The 15137-nt window shown below is 34.5% G+C and overlaps 2 protein-coding genes and 1 long non-coding RNA gene across 7 annotated transcripts; all 3 read left to right on the top strand.

Annotated features, from left to right (window-relative positions):
• Positions 1–1385: 1385 nt before the first annotated feature.
• On the top strand, positions 1386–6722 carry LOC140969413 (glucose-6-phosphate 1-dehydrogenase, cytoplasmic isoform-like). 5 transcript variants are annotated; one of them, XM_073430742.1, is made up of 16 exons: positions 1386–1584; positions 2169–2347; positions 2575–2660; positions 2875–2929; positions 3021–3207; positions 3706–3863; positions 3979–4047; positions 4130–4188; positions 4365–4401; positions 4898–4969; positions 5203–5350; positions 5480–5575; positions 5864–5934; positions 6061–6176; positions 6282–6327; positions 6421–6722. In XM_073430742.1, the coding sequence occupies exons 2-16, from the start codon at positions 2174–2176 to the stop codon at positions 6571–6573; spliced, it is 1527 nt and encodes a 508-aa protein (XP_073286843.1). In that variant the 5' UTR covers positions 1386–1584; positions 2169–2173; the 3' UTR covers positions 6574–6722. The 5 variants fall into 5 exon arrangements, with proteins under 5 accessions (XP_073286843.1, XP_073286842.1, XP_073286845.1 ...); XM_073430741.1 differs by having other exon boundaries at positions 1386–1579; positions 2132–2347; XM_073430744.1 differs by having other exon boundaries at positions 1386–1579.
• A 1338-nt stretch (positions 6723–8060) lies between these two features.
• LOC140969392 (glyceraldehyde-3-phosphate dehydrogenase, cytosolic-like) lies at positions 8061–11001 on the top strand. Its single transcript, XM_073430714.1, has 11 exons — positions 8061–8243; positions 8330–8430; positions 8995–9110; positions 9195–9294; positions 9429–9575; positions 9679–9739; positions 9823–9920; positions 10107–10249; positions 10359–10442; positions 10594–10683; positions 10777–11001. Exons 1-11 carry the CDS (start codon positions 8216–8218, stop codon positions 10820–10822), a joined length of 1014 nt encoding a protein of 337 aa, XP_073286815.1. The 5' UTR covers positions 8061–8215; the 3' UTR covers positions 10823–11001.
• Positions 11002–11749: 748 nt separating this feature from the next.
• Positions 11750–12669, top strand: LOC140969401 (uncharacterized). The gene is made up of 3 exons (XR_012173932.1): positions 11750–11874; positions 11974–12049; positions 12203–12669. It is a non-coding gene; the product is annotated as an uncharacterized lncRNA (long non-coding RNA).
• The last annotated feature ends 2468 nt before the right edge of the window (positions 12670–15137 follow it).

The following is a 15137-nucleotide window of genomic DNA, read 5'->3' on the forward strand; positions in this document are numbered from 1 at the left end:
GCTCACACAAAGTCAATGATTCTTTGTTTTAACTATTTTAATATTTCAGGGAAAATATAGTTTGTACCCTTTCAAGTAGATTCCACTGGTTTAAGTGGAACACTGGGTACCGCACAAACAATCAAGGTGTGGGCTTTCCGTGGTTTTGATTATCGATGGGACCAAATTTTAAATAATCGAATCGATTTTTTTTTAACATAATCAAACCGATCGATTTAATTATAATAATCCATAACCGAGCCCATTTTTTGTTGGAAATTTTTAATAGAACAGTGATACTCACGAGAAACTTAGGGTCCGATTTCAACAAGTGTAACTAGTCCAGACGCATGTTTCGAAATTCCTTGAGCCTGAAATCACGAATAAGACCGTTAGAAGGGGTCAGGAGGGTGTCCTGGTGTAGCCCATCCGACACTCAAGTTAGAGACTGAGGTTATAAATGGAGAGCAGCTAAGGGTGTTGCTAAGAAATAATATAGTGAATGAATGAACTGAACACTCAAACCTGATATTTATAAAAGAGTACTTGGGCTCTTGATAGACCTATCTTTCATTTGGACTAGAGATGGATCAGAGTAGCGGTCTCTTTCATAGGATATCAAACAGCTTATTCAGTTAGTAGCACTTCTGGAAATTTAATATCTCCTAAATGACTTCAGGAAGAATGAGAAAANAAAGAACTTTCGAAAATTCACCAAAATGCAAGAAATTTATGTTAAAATGTTAATAAAAATCTTATTTTTTTGAAATAATTGCATACGAAATTTGCAATAAAAAAATCAATTAACTTCATGTGTTTTCAAATCTTGAGCATACATTTCTCTAAAAAATACACGGACAAGGGTGCGCATTCTCGAAATATGAAAACGTTTCATATATCATGTTTTCTTGTCGGAGAGATTTTAACTATTTTGGAATTTCATTTATGCAATTAACTTTTTTGTTTTTATATCTAAATACACTTGTTAATGTGTCGATTGTGCATAAGGACCGAGCCGTATTAGGCTCGAGTTCGATTCGAGTTTTTATTATTATGTTTGAGTTCGGTTCATTTGAAAATTATTAAGCTCGCGAATAGCTAGTACTTGATTCGTTGATCATGTTTAATGAGTTTGGCTCGAGTTCGTTAAAAAAAATCATTTTTGAATTTGTTTTTAAAGCTCGTCTAGTTTTTTTAACCACAAAACCAAATTATGAGAATTTATATGATATATATATTTTTTAATTTATAGCATTTCAATGTCTTGAATTTCACTAAAATAGTAATGTGTGACAAACTTCGGGTCAGCCTCTAAAACAAACTTATGGTTAAGTTTAAATTCGACTCGATAAAATTGTAGAACTCGAAATCAAAGTCGAATTAACAAACGATGTTGAGCTGAGGTTCGAGTAGGTCAGAGAGAATTGACCGAATGCTATTAATAATGACGGTAGAAATATGTTCCAATCTCTTCGTTTTCCGCAGCCCACGCAGGCAGGACGCCTTATCCAATTGAAACTTGATTTCTTCAATGGATACTTACTGTAACATTGCATTTTCTATCGGCTGACCGTCTACTGAATTTGCGGATGTTCACTGAGTAAGGTTCGTTTATGTTCTTTTCACAATTATCATTGTGTTGTTTTTGGTGAATTATGTCACTTACTGGATTTATTAGTTTCCGTGGATCAAATGGTTAATGCTTTAGTGCAAGTGACTGGAATAACATTCTACGATCAAAAGGTGATGAATTTAATGTTTTAGAGGAGATTTCTGGGGAAAAACCAGAAGGAAACAGCCTAAGTTAGCCCGAATGGCCTTGGTTTTTCAGACTCGAGGTAGAAATAGAGTCAGGGGCTACTGCTCTTATTCCGAATAGCCCAACTATTCCCGCGTCATGAGGGAATAGGATATGAGTCCACCAATCTTGTTTCTGCCGAGCTTAGAATCTGTTGAGCTCACGGGCTATCTATACATTATGAACTTCTTAGATGTCCACAAATGCTTATCATAAAGTCATTCAACTGGAATTATTGTTTTGTTTCATCCTGGACTACCTTTTGGAATGATTTTCTTCCGATTTCAAGTTTGAGTGCTAGTGGAGTGGTATTAATCATAAGTAACTTTTCCATTGGAATTGTGTTCATGTCAGGACCAATAATTGGGCATATTTGATCTCCATCGAATAGGTAGAATGGCGTCGGGTGAATGGCATTGTCAGCACAGGACTTTTCTTAAGAACGAGATACATGAAAAAGATAACGAGAATGTGCCCGAAACAGGGTGTCTTTCAATCATAGTTCTTGGTGCATCAGGGGATCTTGCAAAGAAAAAGACGTTCCCTGCACTTTTTAATCTTTACCGGCAGGTATCTGGATTACCGGTTCTGGTTTATGTTATTTTGAGAGTATGCTTACGTTTTTGTGCTTTGCGGATTGTTTCTAGAATGAAGTTTCACCGATTCATATATTTGTTAAAAGTTATATTTATTTCTACTCATACATTGTCATAGGACACTGTCCGGAGTCTACTTAAATTGCCTTTAGCTTAAAGACTTATCTCTTACAGTGGTTTGGGCTTTAATCCTGCAACCAGGGATTTTTGTCATCGAATGAGGTTCACATTTTTGGCTACGCAAGGAGCAAGATGGTTGATGATGATTTAAGAGATCGAATACGAGGGTACAGTTTCTGTATTTCTCTTTCTTAAGTCCCTTGTGAAAGTAAGTTAAACACCTCTAAAATTTGAGAAACATTTTTCTTGGTTTGTCAAATCTGAAGCTCGAAGCTGAAGGTAGTGTACAATCTTGCCCTTGATCTCACCATTCTCTGCTTATTTAATTCATTAATTTCCTTGTTTTGTGGGCAAATGAACCTTTTTATTTATTTTCTTAAGGTATCTTCCCCAAGGGAAAGAAGGCACTGATGATATTTCAAGCTTTCTGCAGTTGGTTAGTACTTGCCAGCTGAATATACTTTCTTATGTTTAACCTTAAATGATTTAGTTTCATCACTATTTGTAATCTGATTTTGTTAATGTAGATCAAATACGTAAGTGGTGCTTATGATGATCTAAAGGGCTTTCAAGCATTAGATAAGGCGATATCTGAACATGAAGTATCAAAAAGCATTATGGAAGGATCATCTCGTAGGCTTTTCTACCTTGCACTCCCTCCATCTGTATATCCACAAGTCTGCAAAATGATCAAGAATTATTCCATGAATAGATGTACGTATTCTTTCAAGAATTATTTTCAGGTTGCCAATACCCTATTCATTGTCTTTCAAGAATTATTTTATGGTTGCTAATTCCTCATTCGTTTTCTTTCTTGATAATCAACTAACTTCTTGTGGGGAGCTTCAATCGCTAGTTTAAGTTTCTACGTTTAAGTTATATGGTTGAAGATTGGTAATTATCATGTGAACCTCAGTGTTTAACATTTTCCTCTCATTTACCTTGTAATAGACACTGTTCTTTTTGTAGAATTTAACTGTAATATTTTTTTATAATAACCACCAGCAACATGTTTAGCTTGCTGTGCGGTGTCTGGGAAAAGTGTAGCACCCACTTATCACCAGAAGAAGACTCTTTTTGTGATTTAGCTGTCTATAAATTGGTTATGTTGTGAATACAGAATATGTGCAGACCAGGAATTGATTACTATATTATGATGGTGTCTACCTTGTCATGTGTTGACCAATGGTTCCTTGATGCAATATTTTGCAGCTGATCATGGTGGATGGACTCGTATTGTTGTTGAAAAGCCCTTTGGCAAGGATTTGGCTTCAGCGGAGGAACTGAGCTTCCAGATAGGAGAATTGTTTGAGGAACCACAGATTTATCGTATTGATCATTATCTGGGAAAGGAATTGGTGCAGAACTTGGTAATACAATTACATGAATAATCTCATGCTAACTGTGTCCTGCTACTCAATTTGCATTTGTCATCCAACCATGAATTAAGACATTATCATCTCCATGTATCGTTGATCATCCCAGTTGGTACTTCGTTTTGCAAACCGTTTATTTTTGCCTCTTTGGAATCGTGACCACATTGCTAATCTTCAGGTTGGCGGGTTGTTCTTTAAACATGGTATACTTTTCATATAATAATTTTTCTCAACTGACTGAGATTATTTGTTTCCTCCAGATTGTGTTTAGAGAAGATTTCGGAACCGATGGCCGTGGTGGGTATTTTGATGAATATGGGTATGCTTTTTGTTTATCTGTGATTTTCTATTGAAATCATTCCATTGGATAGTGTGGGTTCGTTTTTAAAATCTCAATGTGTTTGGATTAATAAATTATTTTGTTGTTCTTTGTGGTTTGCTGAGATTGAAGGAATTTGTATTTAAAACATATTTGATCAATTTATTCCTTGGCAGGATTATTCGTGACATTATCCAGAATCACCTATTACAGGTTAGACATATTGTTTTTAAAGAAAAAAATTTCATTAAAGGGTAAATATAGTTAGGTACAATTACACTTGTTATACCCAGGAGAAATCAACCTATTCCTAGCTCAGCGTGAGCTGTATGAAGCGTAGCTGGTGCGCTGGGTCAGCATGCACTGCCCTGAGCAGAGCATGCGACCCAGCGATTGAATCTCTGTCCAAACATCCTAGTCGGGTGCTAAACATTATGCACCAGTCTAATAACACAAAAACGGTGGCAAACCCATGAGCATACAAGTACATGGGAATCCACCGGATCTCCAGCTACAAATACGCGGGGCATAACCCGGGTCTCCAGCTAGACCAATTACACTGGGTATACCCCGGATTCCCTTACTTCTTTCATGAGTCATTTAACTGGGAACATTTTTTTCTATTTTAATATTCCATGTCACATATGACAGCTAACTTTCAACTGGCACCTTTAGCATCAAATTTTGAACTGTGGATTAAAATTTGCAGGTTCTTTGCCTTGTTTCCATGGAGAAACCGATTTCTCTTAACCCCGAGCATATCAGGGATGAGAAAGTGAAGGTAATTTGTACAGTTATTCTCTCTAGAAGAGGGCATTCGGAATCACTTTATTATGTTAAATATAACTAGCTGAATGACCTCGACCAAACTAAGCTCTGAGGAGAATGTGTCTCCCTCTCCGTGCAAGAAAAAATCCTTAAAAAATGTTGCCTCTTTTGAGTTCGATGGTTCCATTGATGTGTTGTTTTTTCCCTTCATGCCTATTTATTACCTTTAATTTATTTGCTACTCAGGTTCTCCAATCTGTGCTTCCAATCAAAGATGAAGAGGTGGTTCTTGGACAGTATGATGGGTATAAAGATGATCCAACCGTTCCAGACAACTCAAACACTCCTACTTTTGCAACTGTAGTTCTACGTATACACAACGAAAGATGGGAGGGTAAGATGTAATACGGTATATCACTGTGTGTGTTAAACGAAGGAAAGCCTTGAATTTCGGAAAACTAATATTTCTTTTACGCATTGTATGTAATGATATGTCATTATTGAATATGAGTTCATGTTGTAGGCGTTCCTTTCATCCTCAAGGCTGGGAAAGCTCTAAATTCGAAAAAAGCAGAAATACGTGTTCAATTCAAGGATGTTCCTGGAGATATATTTAAATGTATGTTTTGAACTCTGAGTGTTATACCGAGCTGTTGTTTCAACTGCTTTAAGCAAAAAATGAGGAAATGTTCACATTTTGAACCAAACAGGTTTTTAGTAAGACATGCCAAATTGCCAACAAACTTTGGGCAAACTATGGGTTAATTACTTTGGATTTCTCAACTTCTTCATGCATATCTGGCTTAAATTAGATGACTCTGTTAGTGATTTTTTGCTTTAATTTTGCTAATTTGGTTGATGCGTTGGTGGGATTGATTATGAATCTTATGAAACCTGATCTACCAAGGTCAAAAGCAAGGAAGAAATGAATTCGTAATACGTTTGCAACCTTCCGAGGCCATGTACATGAAGCTAACAGTGAGTATAACTATTCGGTGTAATTTTCTCAAAGCTTCCCAATACTCTGGCCATGATGAGATAATGATGGACTAATTTCAACCAATCTTGTATCTCTACTTCGACTGCTTTTCTTTCCTCCTGCAGGTCAAGCAGCCTGGGTTGGAAATGTCTACCACACAAAGTGAACTAGATCTCTCTTACAAGGAACGTTACCACGAGATTGTCATTCCAGAGGCTTATGAACGTCTTATCCTCGACACGTAACATTTTCTAGTCTACTGCTGAACCTTTACGTTTTACACATGTTGCCTCTGTTTATTCTATCAAAAAGTGCATCCCTCCATTCCCATTTGTTTCGTTTACAGCATAAGAGGCGATCAACAGCATTTTGTTCGGAGAGACGAATTGAAGGTAGTATAAAAATATGAATATCTTCTCTCATGTTGAAGCAAGCCCCCACTCTAATGAACCAAAGTAAATAATTGGTTTTGGATCAATGTTTAGGCTGCCTGGGAGATATTTACTCCCCTGCTTCAGCGAATAGATGATGGAGCGTTTAGGCCGATTACATACCAGCCGGGCAGCAGAGGGCCGGCTGAAGGCGATGAACTGCTTGAAAGGGCAGGTTACGTGCACACAGATGGGTACGTATGGTGATATGGCTTCGATATTAGGACCACTCGAAACCTTGTTTTTTTAATGTGATACAGATGTTACTGTAAAGGAACAATTGGAGATCAAGATACATGTTATGTTTGTAATATGTGAAGGCATTAATTAATAGGGTCATATGTATACATGTTGAAAGAAAGGAAGCCCTAAACTTCAACAACCAGTTGAAAATAGTTATCTAAAAAATTGTAAAAATAAACAATTGCTTGATTACACCTATCCCAAAAAACCAAACCAGCTAGTATAGATGTTCCAAGTTTAATGAGCATTAAAATAAACTTGATGACAACAAACAATAACCAAGTAATAACAACATAAACACATTCATTGAAGGTGAAAAATTGCTTCATTGTGTTTCATTAAAATATTTTTTTTAAAAAAAAAATATCGAATAAAAATATTGAAGTGCGATTACTGTCTTACTTATTCATTCATTCACACTAAAAACATTCACAGTATTGACTGTTATAGCAAACATTACCTACTCAAAAAGCGTGAGGTTCACATATAACATACACATTACATTAATATATGTATTATCTCGCATTCATTTTAACATTAATATTCATTAGTTATGAGTCTCACTATCTACTCATCCATCTTCATTTTTATTTTACATTAATTAAATATATTTTTAATTTTATTTACATCATTTAAATTATTATAAATAATAACATCGTTTTTAATTTTTTATTATTTAAAATTATTTCATCTTGCATACAATAAAAAAATATAAATTAAACGTTCTAAAATATGTAAAATACTAATTTACGGATTTTTGTTGTATTTTATCCAAATATGCTCAGGTTCAAATACTAAAATTTATGAAAATGTTATTTATATATATATGGTTTTTATTCTTTTTTATTAAAAGTTGGTACAAAATATTTAAAAAAATATTGATCAAAATTTTAAAAATACAAAAAGATTTTAAAAATATAGTGGGTCTCATGTGAGACCGTCTCACGGATCCTAATATGTGAGACGAGTCAACCCTATTGATATTCACAACAAAAATTAATACTCTTAACATAAAAAGTAATATTTTTTCATGGACGACCTAAATAAGAGATCCGTCTCACAACAAATACGACCCGTGAGATCGTCTCACACAAATTTTTGTTTTAAAAAAATAAAAAAAAAATAGGGTGGGAGAAGCCCAACACAGTCTTATCCCAAAGTTATACAAATTGTAGAACGACCTAGTCAGACATCCATCAATAAATAAATAGTGTAAATATAACACGTCAAAATCTACAAAAATATATTAATCTAATCTTTTGGTTCAATTAAAAATATATATCTTATCAGACGATTTTTTTTATATCCGTGAAATAGATCGATTATATTTATATTTATAATTAAAAAAATAATATTTTCAAAAAAAATATTAATTTTATTTTACGTGATTACGTGAGATCATCTTAGTAATTTATTAAAACATAAAGAAATATGCACACACGTCTGGGCGGGCAAAATTTCAGCAGCCGAAAATTGCGGCCCACGTCTCTAGATCTTAACGTTGTCTCTCCCCTTCCACCCCCATAAATGCTAAACTTCTTCTACTCTCTATATCGTACATTTTTGCTTCCACTGCTCCATTTATTCTGTGGGTCTCGCTAACATCATGGGCAAAATCAAGATTGGAATCAACGGTGCGTTCGCTTTCTTTTTTTTTTGCAGATTTTTTGTCCGATGTGATCTTGTTTTTTTATTTTTTAAAGCTAGAATGGTTTAATAGGATTTGGGAGAATCGGGCGTCTGGTGGCTAGAGTGGCACTCCAGAGTGATGACGTAGAACTTGTCGCTGTCAATGATCCGTTTATTACCACCGATTATATGGTCTGCCATTAATATTCCTTTTTTTTCCTTTAAAAAAAGACAAACTTTTTGTTAATTTATGTATATGTTTGTATATATGTTCTCTGATTTGGTTGTAAATGTATTTAGTGGGATCAATGAGCAAAAATGCTCTGAATTGTGGTCGAAATGACATGTAGTGTGGGATATTATATCTTCAATTACTGTGTTCTGAAACGCATTCGAAATGGTCAGGACCGACTTAATCTCGTGACTGCCGTCTGAAGATCTATCCTTCAAGTCGTCTGTGTTCCATGTTAACTCCTGTTGGTTCATGAAAGTGCTGTAAAAAGCATTCTGGATTTGGCTTTCTTTTTTGATGAATGCATTGGGACATTTATGCAGCATCTTGATAAATTCTCCCAGTCCTCCCTCCCCCGACCATGGATGGAGTGGAGACTAGGGAGGGAACGTTACAATAAAAATAGTGAGCGTGAAGGTTGATTTAATTATAATGTGAGGGAAAAAAAGCATGTATGGTGCTTTGTTTATTGTCAAATGCTGTTTTATTTCATCTAGCGTGTTTATTATCCTTTTTCTGCGTAGACCTACATGTTCAAATACGACAGTGTTCATGGTCAATGGAAAAAACATGAGCTCACAGTTATGGATTCGAAGACCCTCCTCTTTGGTGACAAGCCAGTGGCGGTATTTGGCGCGAGGTGCGTGCATATATCCTTTATTAGTTGGAGTTATAGCTTTTTTTTATATATATTTTTAATGTGAAATTAATTTTGGACGATTAGGAACCCAGAGGAAATCCCATGGGCTGAAGCTGGAGCTGATTTTGTTGTGGAGTCCACTGGAGTTTTCACTGACAAAGACAAGGCTGCTGCTCATTTGAAGGTTTTCCTTTAAGTAACCTAAAATAAATTTTCTCGAAAAGTAACAAGCTTGGGAAATAAGCACGTCCATGTTCTTTTATCAGTGTCCTTTGAATTTAATGTATTTGTGTTTTTGCTCTCTGATGTGACTATCAGGGAGGTGCGAAGAAGGTCGTGATTTCTGCCCCGAGTAAGGACGCGCCTATGTTCGTTGTGGGTGTGAATGAGAAGGATTACAAACCAGATATCGATATTGTGTCTAATGCTAGCTGCACTACCAACTGTCTTGCCCCATTGGCTAAGGTCTATATGTTCTCTACCAAGTTGTAGTAATAAGTTCCATCCGTATAGATTAAAGACTGAACACTAATCTTCTACTGCCTTTTGTTTTTTAAAAAATCTACAGGTTCTCAATGACAGATTTGGTATCGTCGAGGGGTTGATGACCACTGTCCACTCCATTACAGGTTATGTATAACTCCGCATTTCTCTGAGTTTTCTTTCTTTTAGTTTTTGTGGATAGTACTTGATGTGATTCATTTTCGTTCAGCTACACAGAAGACTGTTGATGGTCCATCAATGAAGGACTGGAGAGGTGGAAGAGCTGCTTCATTCAACATCATTCCTAGTAGCACAGGGGCTGCAAAGGTATGTAGGCACCACTAATTATAGAAGCTTACATCATAAAGTACGATTATCTTGGGGCATTATTGTTCAATTCCAATTTTATTAGTTATTACTACAATTTATAACCCATTTCACCTTTTTAGTGCTGCTAAATGTTAGTGAACATTAATGTAACATTATTTTTGGGTAATGGATATGCACGCACAGGCTGTGGGAAAAGTGCTTCCTGCGCTGAATGGAAAGCTCACTGGCATGGCTTTTCGTGTTCCAACCGTCGATGTTTCAGTTGTTGACCTAACTGCAAGGCTCGAGAAGGCAGCTTCATATGATGAAATCAAAACTGCGATCAAGTAAAATACCATGTTCTTGTTTCTTTTAAACCACAGTAATTCCTCCCAGTTGTTTCCGAAGACAGTCTCATTTTGCTGAATGTTGTCTGACTTGTTTCCTGTTTTATAGGGAGGAATCTGTGGGTAAGTTGAAGGGTATCCTAGGATACACAGAAGATGATGTAGTGTCTACCGACTTCATTGGCGACTGCAGGTGATGTCTCCTCCGGCTGTTTGCCCACACTTTTTTGGCCCACCTATTTGTCGCTTTTAATATGTTAGTCCAGCACTTTTGGCTTGATGTACTCAAGAAATTAAGGCTTGAGTGATGGAACTTACTAACTTTATCCATGGCATCAATATAGGTCAAGCATCTTTGACGCCAAGGCTGGAATTGCTCTAAACGGCAACTTCGTTAAGGTTGTCTCTTGGTACGACAACGAATGGGGTTACAGGTAACAATATGTACATCAATGTGGTATTTTTCCTGCCAACTTTGGGATAACAGTAAGTCCATTCGTTGCTAATGTAAATCTAATCTGTGGCAGCAACCGCGTGATCGACTTGATTCGTCACATGGCGACGTCTGCTTGATCTGTACGTTTGAAGGAGTAGTTTCATTTCATGCATCTCCCGTTTTTGTCGTTTTAGAATAACTGAGCCGTTGGATTTCCAAGGATTTTTTTTTCGTTTTTCTAGTAGAGAATTTGTTCCGAGTACATATTGAACAAAGCTCATTTCTCTCTTGAGTTTGATTTTTAGCATTTTGGATATGAGTGTGGTTTCGCAATTTACCAGATCCTTGCAATGAAATCAGTTAAATGAAAAAAAAAATATGAGATTGATAAAAAAATATCATCATTGTACATTAAAATCTCCAATAATAAACCGTGCAAAGACTATAGAATCATTTGATTACTTATCCTTTGCATAGCATGGTTATGTTCAAAATGAATAAGCATCAAGCCACTTGAAATTTATGTATAATCAATAATTTAATTTAAAAATAATTATGTTATTCATATCTTTCAATTTATTATTATTCTCATACTACAAATATTTTATCATCTCATCTAGACGATACCTACATATATTGAGTGATTGTCGTGCTCCAAGAATTGAAGAAGAATCAAGGACAAAAATGAATGGAGTCGAGAAGAATCAAATACAAAAACGAATGAAGTCAAAAGGAAGGAAAATCTTACAAGATGATTTCAAGAATTAATTAATTAATAAAATAAAAACAAAAAGAACAAGAAAAAGAGAAACTTTCCACTATATATACGCGAATCAATCGAAAAAATTAAAAAATGTTCCTATATTTAAAACCAGCAACAAGGAAAAATACAAGATTTCATGCATCTCTATTATCCCATATTTAGATAATATCCTTATATATACTATATATTTTTCTGCTACTTTTTTTTCTTAATATAATATTCACACGCCATCCATTTTCTCGTCAATATCCGACTTCACGTTAGGGAACTACGTAAGTTTAATCCATTTTTTTAAGTCTCAAATCCTTGAATTTAATCCATTTTTGTTCTCTCTTTTTTCTGGGATTGCTGCTTATTTTTTCAATGTAAATGCAGTTTACACATATATTTTGAACCCACCCGGGAATGGATCCTCACGCCAATTTGGTAATCAGAGCATGTTAAATATATAATTTATCACATGTCTTTTTAGAGTTATTTATTGTTTATTTATTTAATTAATTAATATCTTGTTTTGTGTTACAGTGTTGTATTTTGAAGGTGCATAGCCAGTGTGATGCATGTAAATATAAGGCCTTGGAAGTGTTATCTTCCATCGTAGGTAAATATTACTTTACAATTTTATCTCTTTATCGCGTATAAATTTCATTCGACTCAAACCCGAAAAACTCTAGAATCATTGATCCAAAGGTATGATTATGAATGTGACACTTTTTTATTTCTTGCTGATTGATCCTTCACCAACCATGGCAAGGTGTGTACGATGTGACGATCGACGCAGAGACGAAAACGGCGAAAATCATGGGCGAAGTTAATCCGAACAGATGCATAAAAGCCTTAGCAAGATGCGGGCAGCATGCAGAACTTGTATGGGCTAAGGTCAACCACCCAAGATTGAATAAAATGGGTGGTCCGTATAATGATTATCGTTATAATAATTGTTATGATAATTACAATGATCATTATGGATACCAACCTTATTACAACAGCCACCGGAGATTGTTGCCGGAAGGGATGTGGCACGAGGGAAGCCTCCGTTATCCGGTGAGGAATGTGATGCCACTGCCGGAATATTCCTACAACACCAACAACTACTATTACGATCACGGGCAGAGGTATAGGCAGCCGATGGACTATAATCCCTATCTTGACCATGAATCTATGAATTATTGCAATATAATGTGACCATTATGTTTTTATATTTTTTTAGCTGAATATATACTTGGTACATGGAAAAAATAAATAGTAATAAATATGTTATCTAAAGTAATACATAATGTGCTTTCATGGATGTGTGTTAATCATGAAAATAATTTGATTTTATACGACTAGTAATTTGAAAGGACAGATGAAGATTTTCGACTATTTTCTTAACTCATAAATTATTATAATTCCAGTTCAAGAATTTCTTTCGAAGCTGATCGATGAAGTGATATTTAACTACACTTGAAAGTTTATTTTTATTAATTTTTGGAAAGTATAATTTTAATAAAAATAATAATAAAGAAACATTAATTGTGATACCTTTGTTCCACATCTTAAAAATTAAATATTTAAAATGAGTTTATAATGGCTTACAATGGACTTCTATAGCAATTTGGGTTAATAATTTTGTAACTTTGGGTTAATAATTTTGTAAAAGCGAGGACGAATACGAAATAGTTGCTATAGTGATCCATTATGCAATCATACAGGTGCGGGCATGGGCTCATGGGCGTGACATTAATGAATTCCCTTGTCCTTGAAAATTTTGTTAAATATGAAAATATCATGATCCAATCAATCATGGACTAAGATGGGAAAAGACCGCATATTGAACAAAGTATGTCTCCACTACTTAATTTTTTGGACAAGTTGATCACACTGATGGGACTCATATAGCAATAAAGAAAATTATCCTTCTATATGTATAGATAATCTTTTGTGTGATGTTAACACGGCATCGGACACGTCAACAATTTCAAGTGCTACATCATCATCTTTTGACGTCACTCAGGGGGGAAAAATGACTAAATAAATATAAGAACGACCAACTTATTGTATTGAAACTACAATTTGAAAACTTTCAGAATGAACAAATGTAGGATCAAAATTGTAATATCCTCTCGGCCGATAACATCAAAACACGTTATTCGGTCTTGACAATCAATTGAGTGCATGGCCTGCCTTGCATGTGAAGTGTCTGTTTATTTTGGATGAAAGGCAACCCTTGGTGGGCAAGTTTTTACATGAAAGAAAGACCCCTCCATCACCTTCTATACAACCTTTATTTTCAAGCACTTGTAAAGTTCGGAAAGCTGCTTTTGATCAAATCTAAGGATATGATAATTAGAAAGATCGTTTTGCATGAAATTATTTTTCAGATCTAAGTATAATTTGACATATATCTGTTTCTTACGATATTAATGTGAGAGAAGAGACTATTGCATGAAATTTTTAAGTTTTAGTGAGTGTAGAGAGGTATAACTAGTCTCTAAATTTGACTGGCTTTTTTTTACAATCTAACAGATCCAGTGGAGACTGGGTGGGGCCTCTTCCACACGGGACTCCCGGATCACTATGGCCGACTTTCGTCTCTGTTCGAATTAAAAGAAAGTTTCCCTCATAGCCGCTTACGCCCCTTAGATTACTTATAAAAGTATAGATACAGAGCATTTCCAATAATGAATTGACAAAATTAGTCTTATGTACTCGTTTTATGTGTACATCATGAAACACGATATGTGTGTTTTTGTAAAGTTGTTTATTTGTTAGGCATAGATGATGCAAAACCAAATTATTAGTTTAACCTACCAAATTTATAGCATATGTATGTGACTTCCAAATTCAAATATACCCCAATATTTCAATTCAAATCAATTAACTTCTCATTTTTTCAAAGACTCGTCTTCTATGCATCAAAATAGATCAGTTTTGCTGAAATACAAGTAGCAACTCTTATATACGTCAAGAAAAACAAAGAATTTTGTGGATAGAGGGCAATGTTCTTCCAATTGTGAATTGAAAAACTAGCCTTTCATCATCAATTTGATGTGTAAACCATAATATATCACATAGATATTTCGGTTAATCTATTTATACGTTAGGGAGATAAATGGTAAAAAAAATAATTTAATTAAGAAATTATTTGCACCTTAATTCATTGTCATTAATCATCTTTTAATGACACCATAATCTTCATCTTAAAAAATATGATTGTTTCTCTATGGTGCATTTAGTATTGGAAGGTATTCAATTCTTTCATTTAAATTGGTGAGTGCCGTTTAATAACTAATTAGAACATCTTTATTTTATTTATTTATTTATAGTTCATTACTATCGATGATTTTAATCGAGTTTTGATATTCTTTCTAATTAAATTTCTTGAAGACTCTAAAATAAAATTCTAATTGTGAATTTAATACATACAAAAAATCAAAGTAAGATGGAATAACTCAAAAGTTATATATATTAGTAAAATAAGTCGATATCATTAATTTTTTTTTATTATTAATTAATTTTCGAACTTCCTTAAAATTAATATGATGACATGAATGTCATTCATATATCTTGATTAGTTTGCATTTTGATGCTCTAAGTTGGTGTTAATTGATTTCAATCGATAGATTATAAAAATAATGCTAATAATAATTATAGATAGTGAGCAAGTCCTTAGGATAATACTACATAAAGTAAATGAATTACTCTAC

This window comes from Primulina huaijiensis, unplaced genomic scaffold, assembly GCF_012295235.1.
Source record: "Primulina huaijiensis isolate GDHJ02 unplaced genomic scaffold, ASM1229523v2 scaffold4153, whole genome shotgun sequence".
Classification (NCBI taxonomy): Eukaryota; Viridiplantae; Streptophyta; class Magnoliopsida; order Lamiales; family Gesneriaceae; genus Primulina; species Primulina huaijiensis.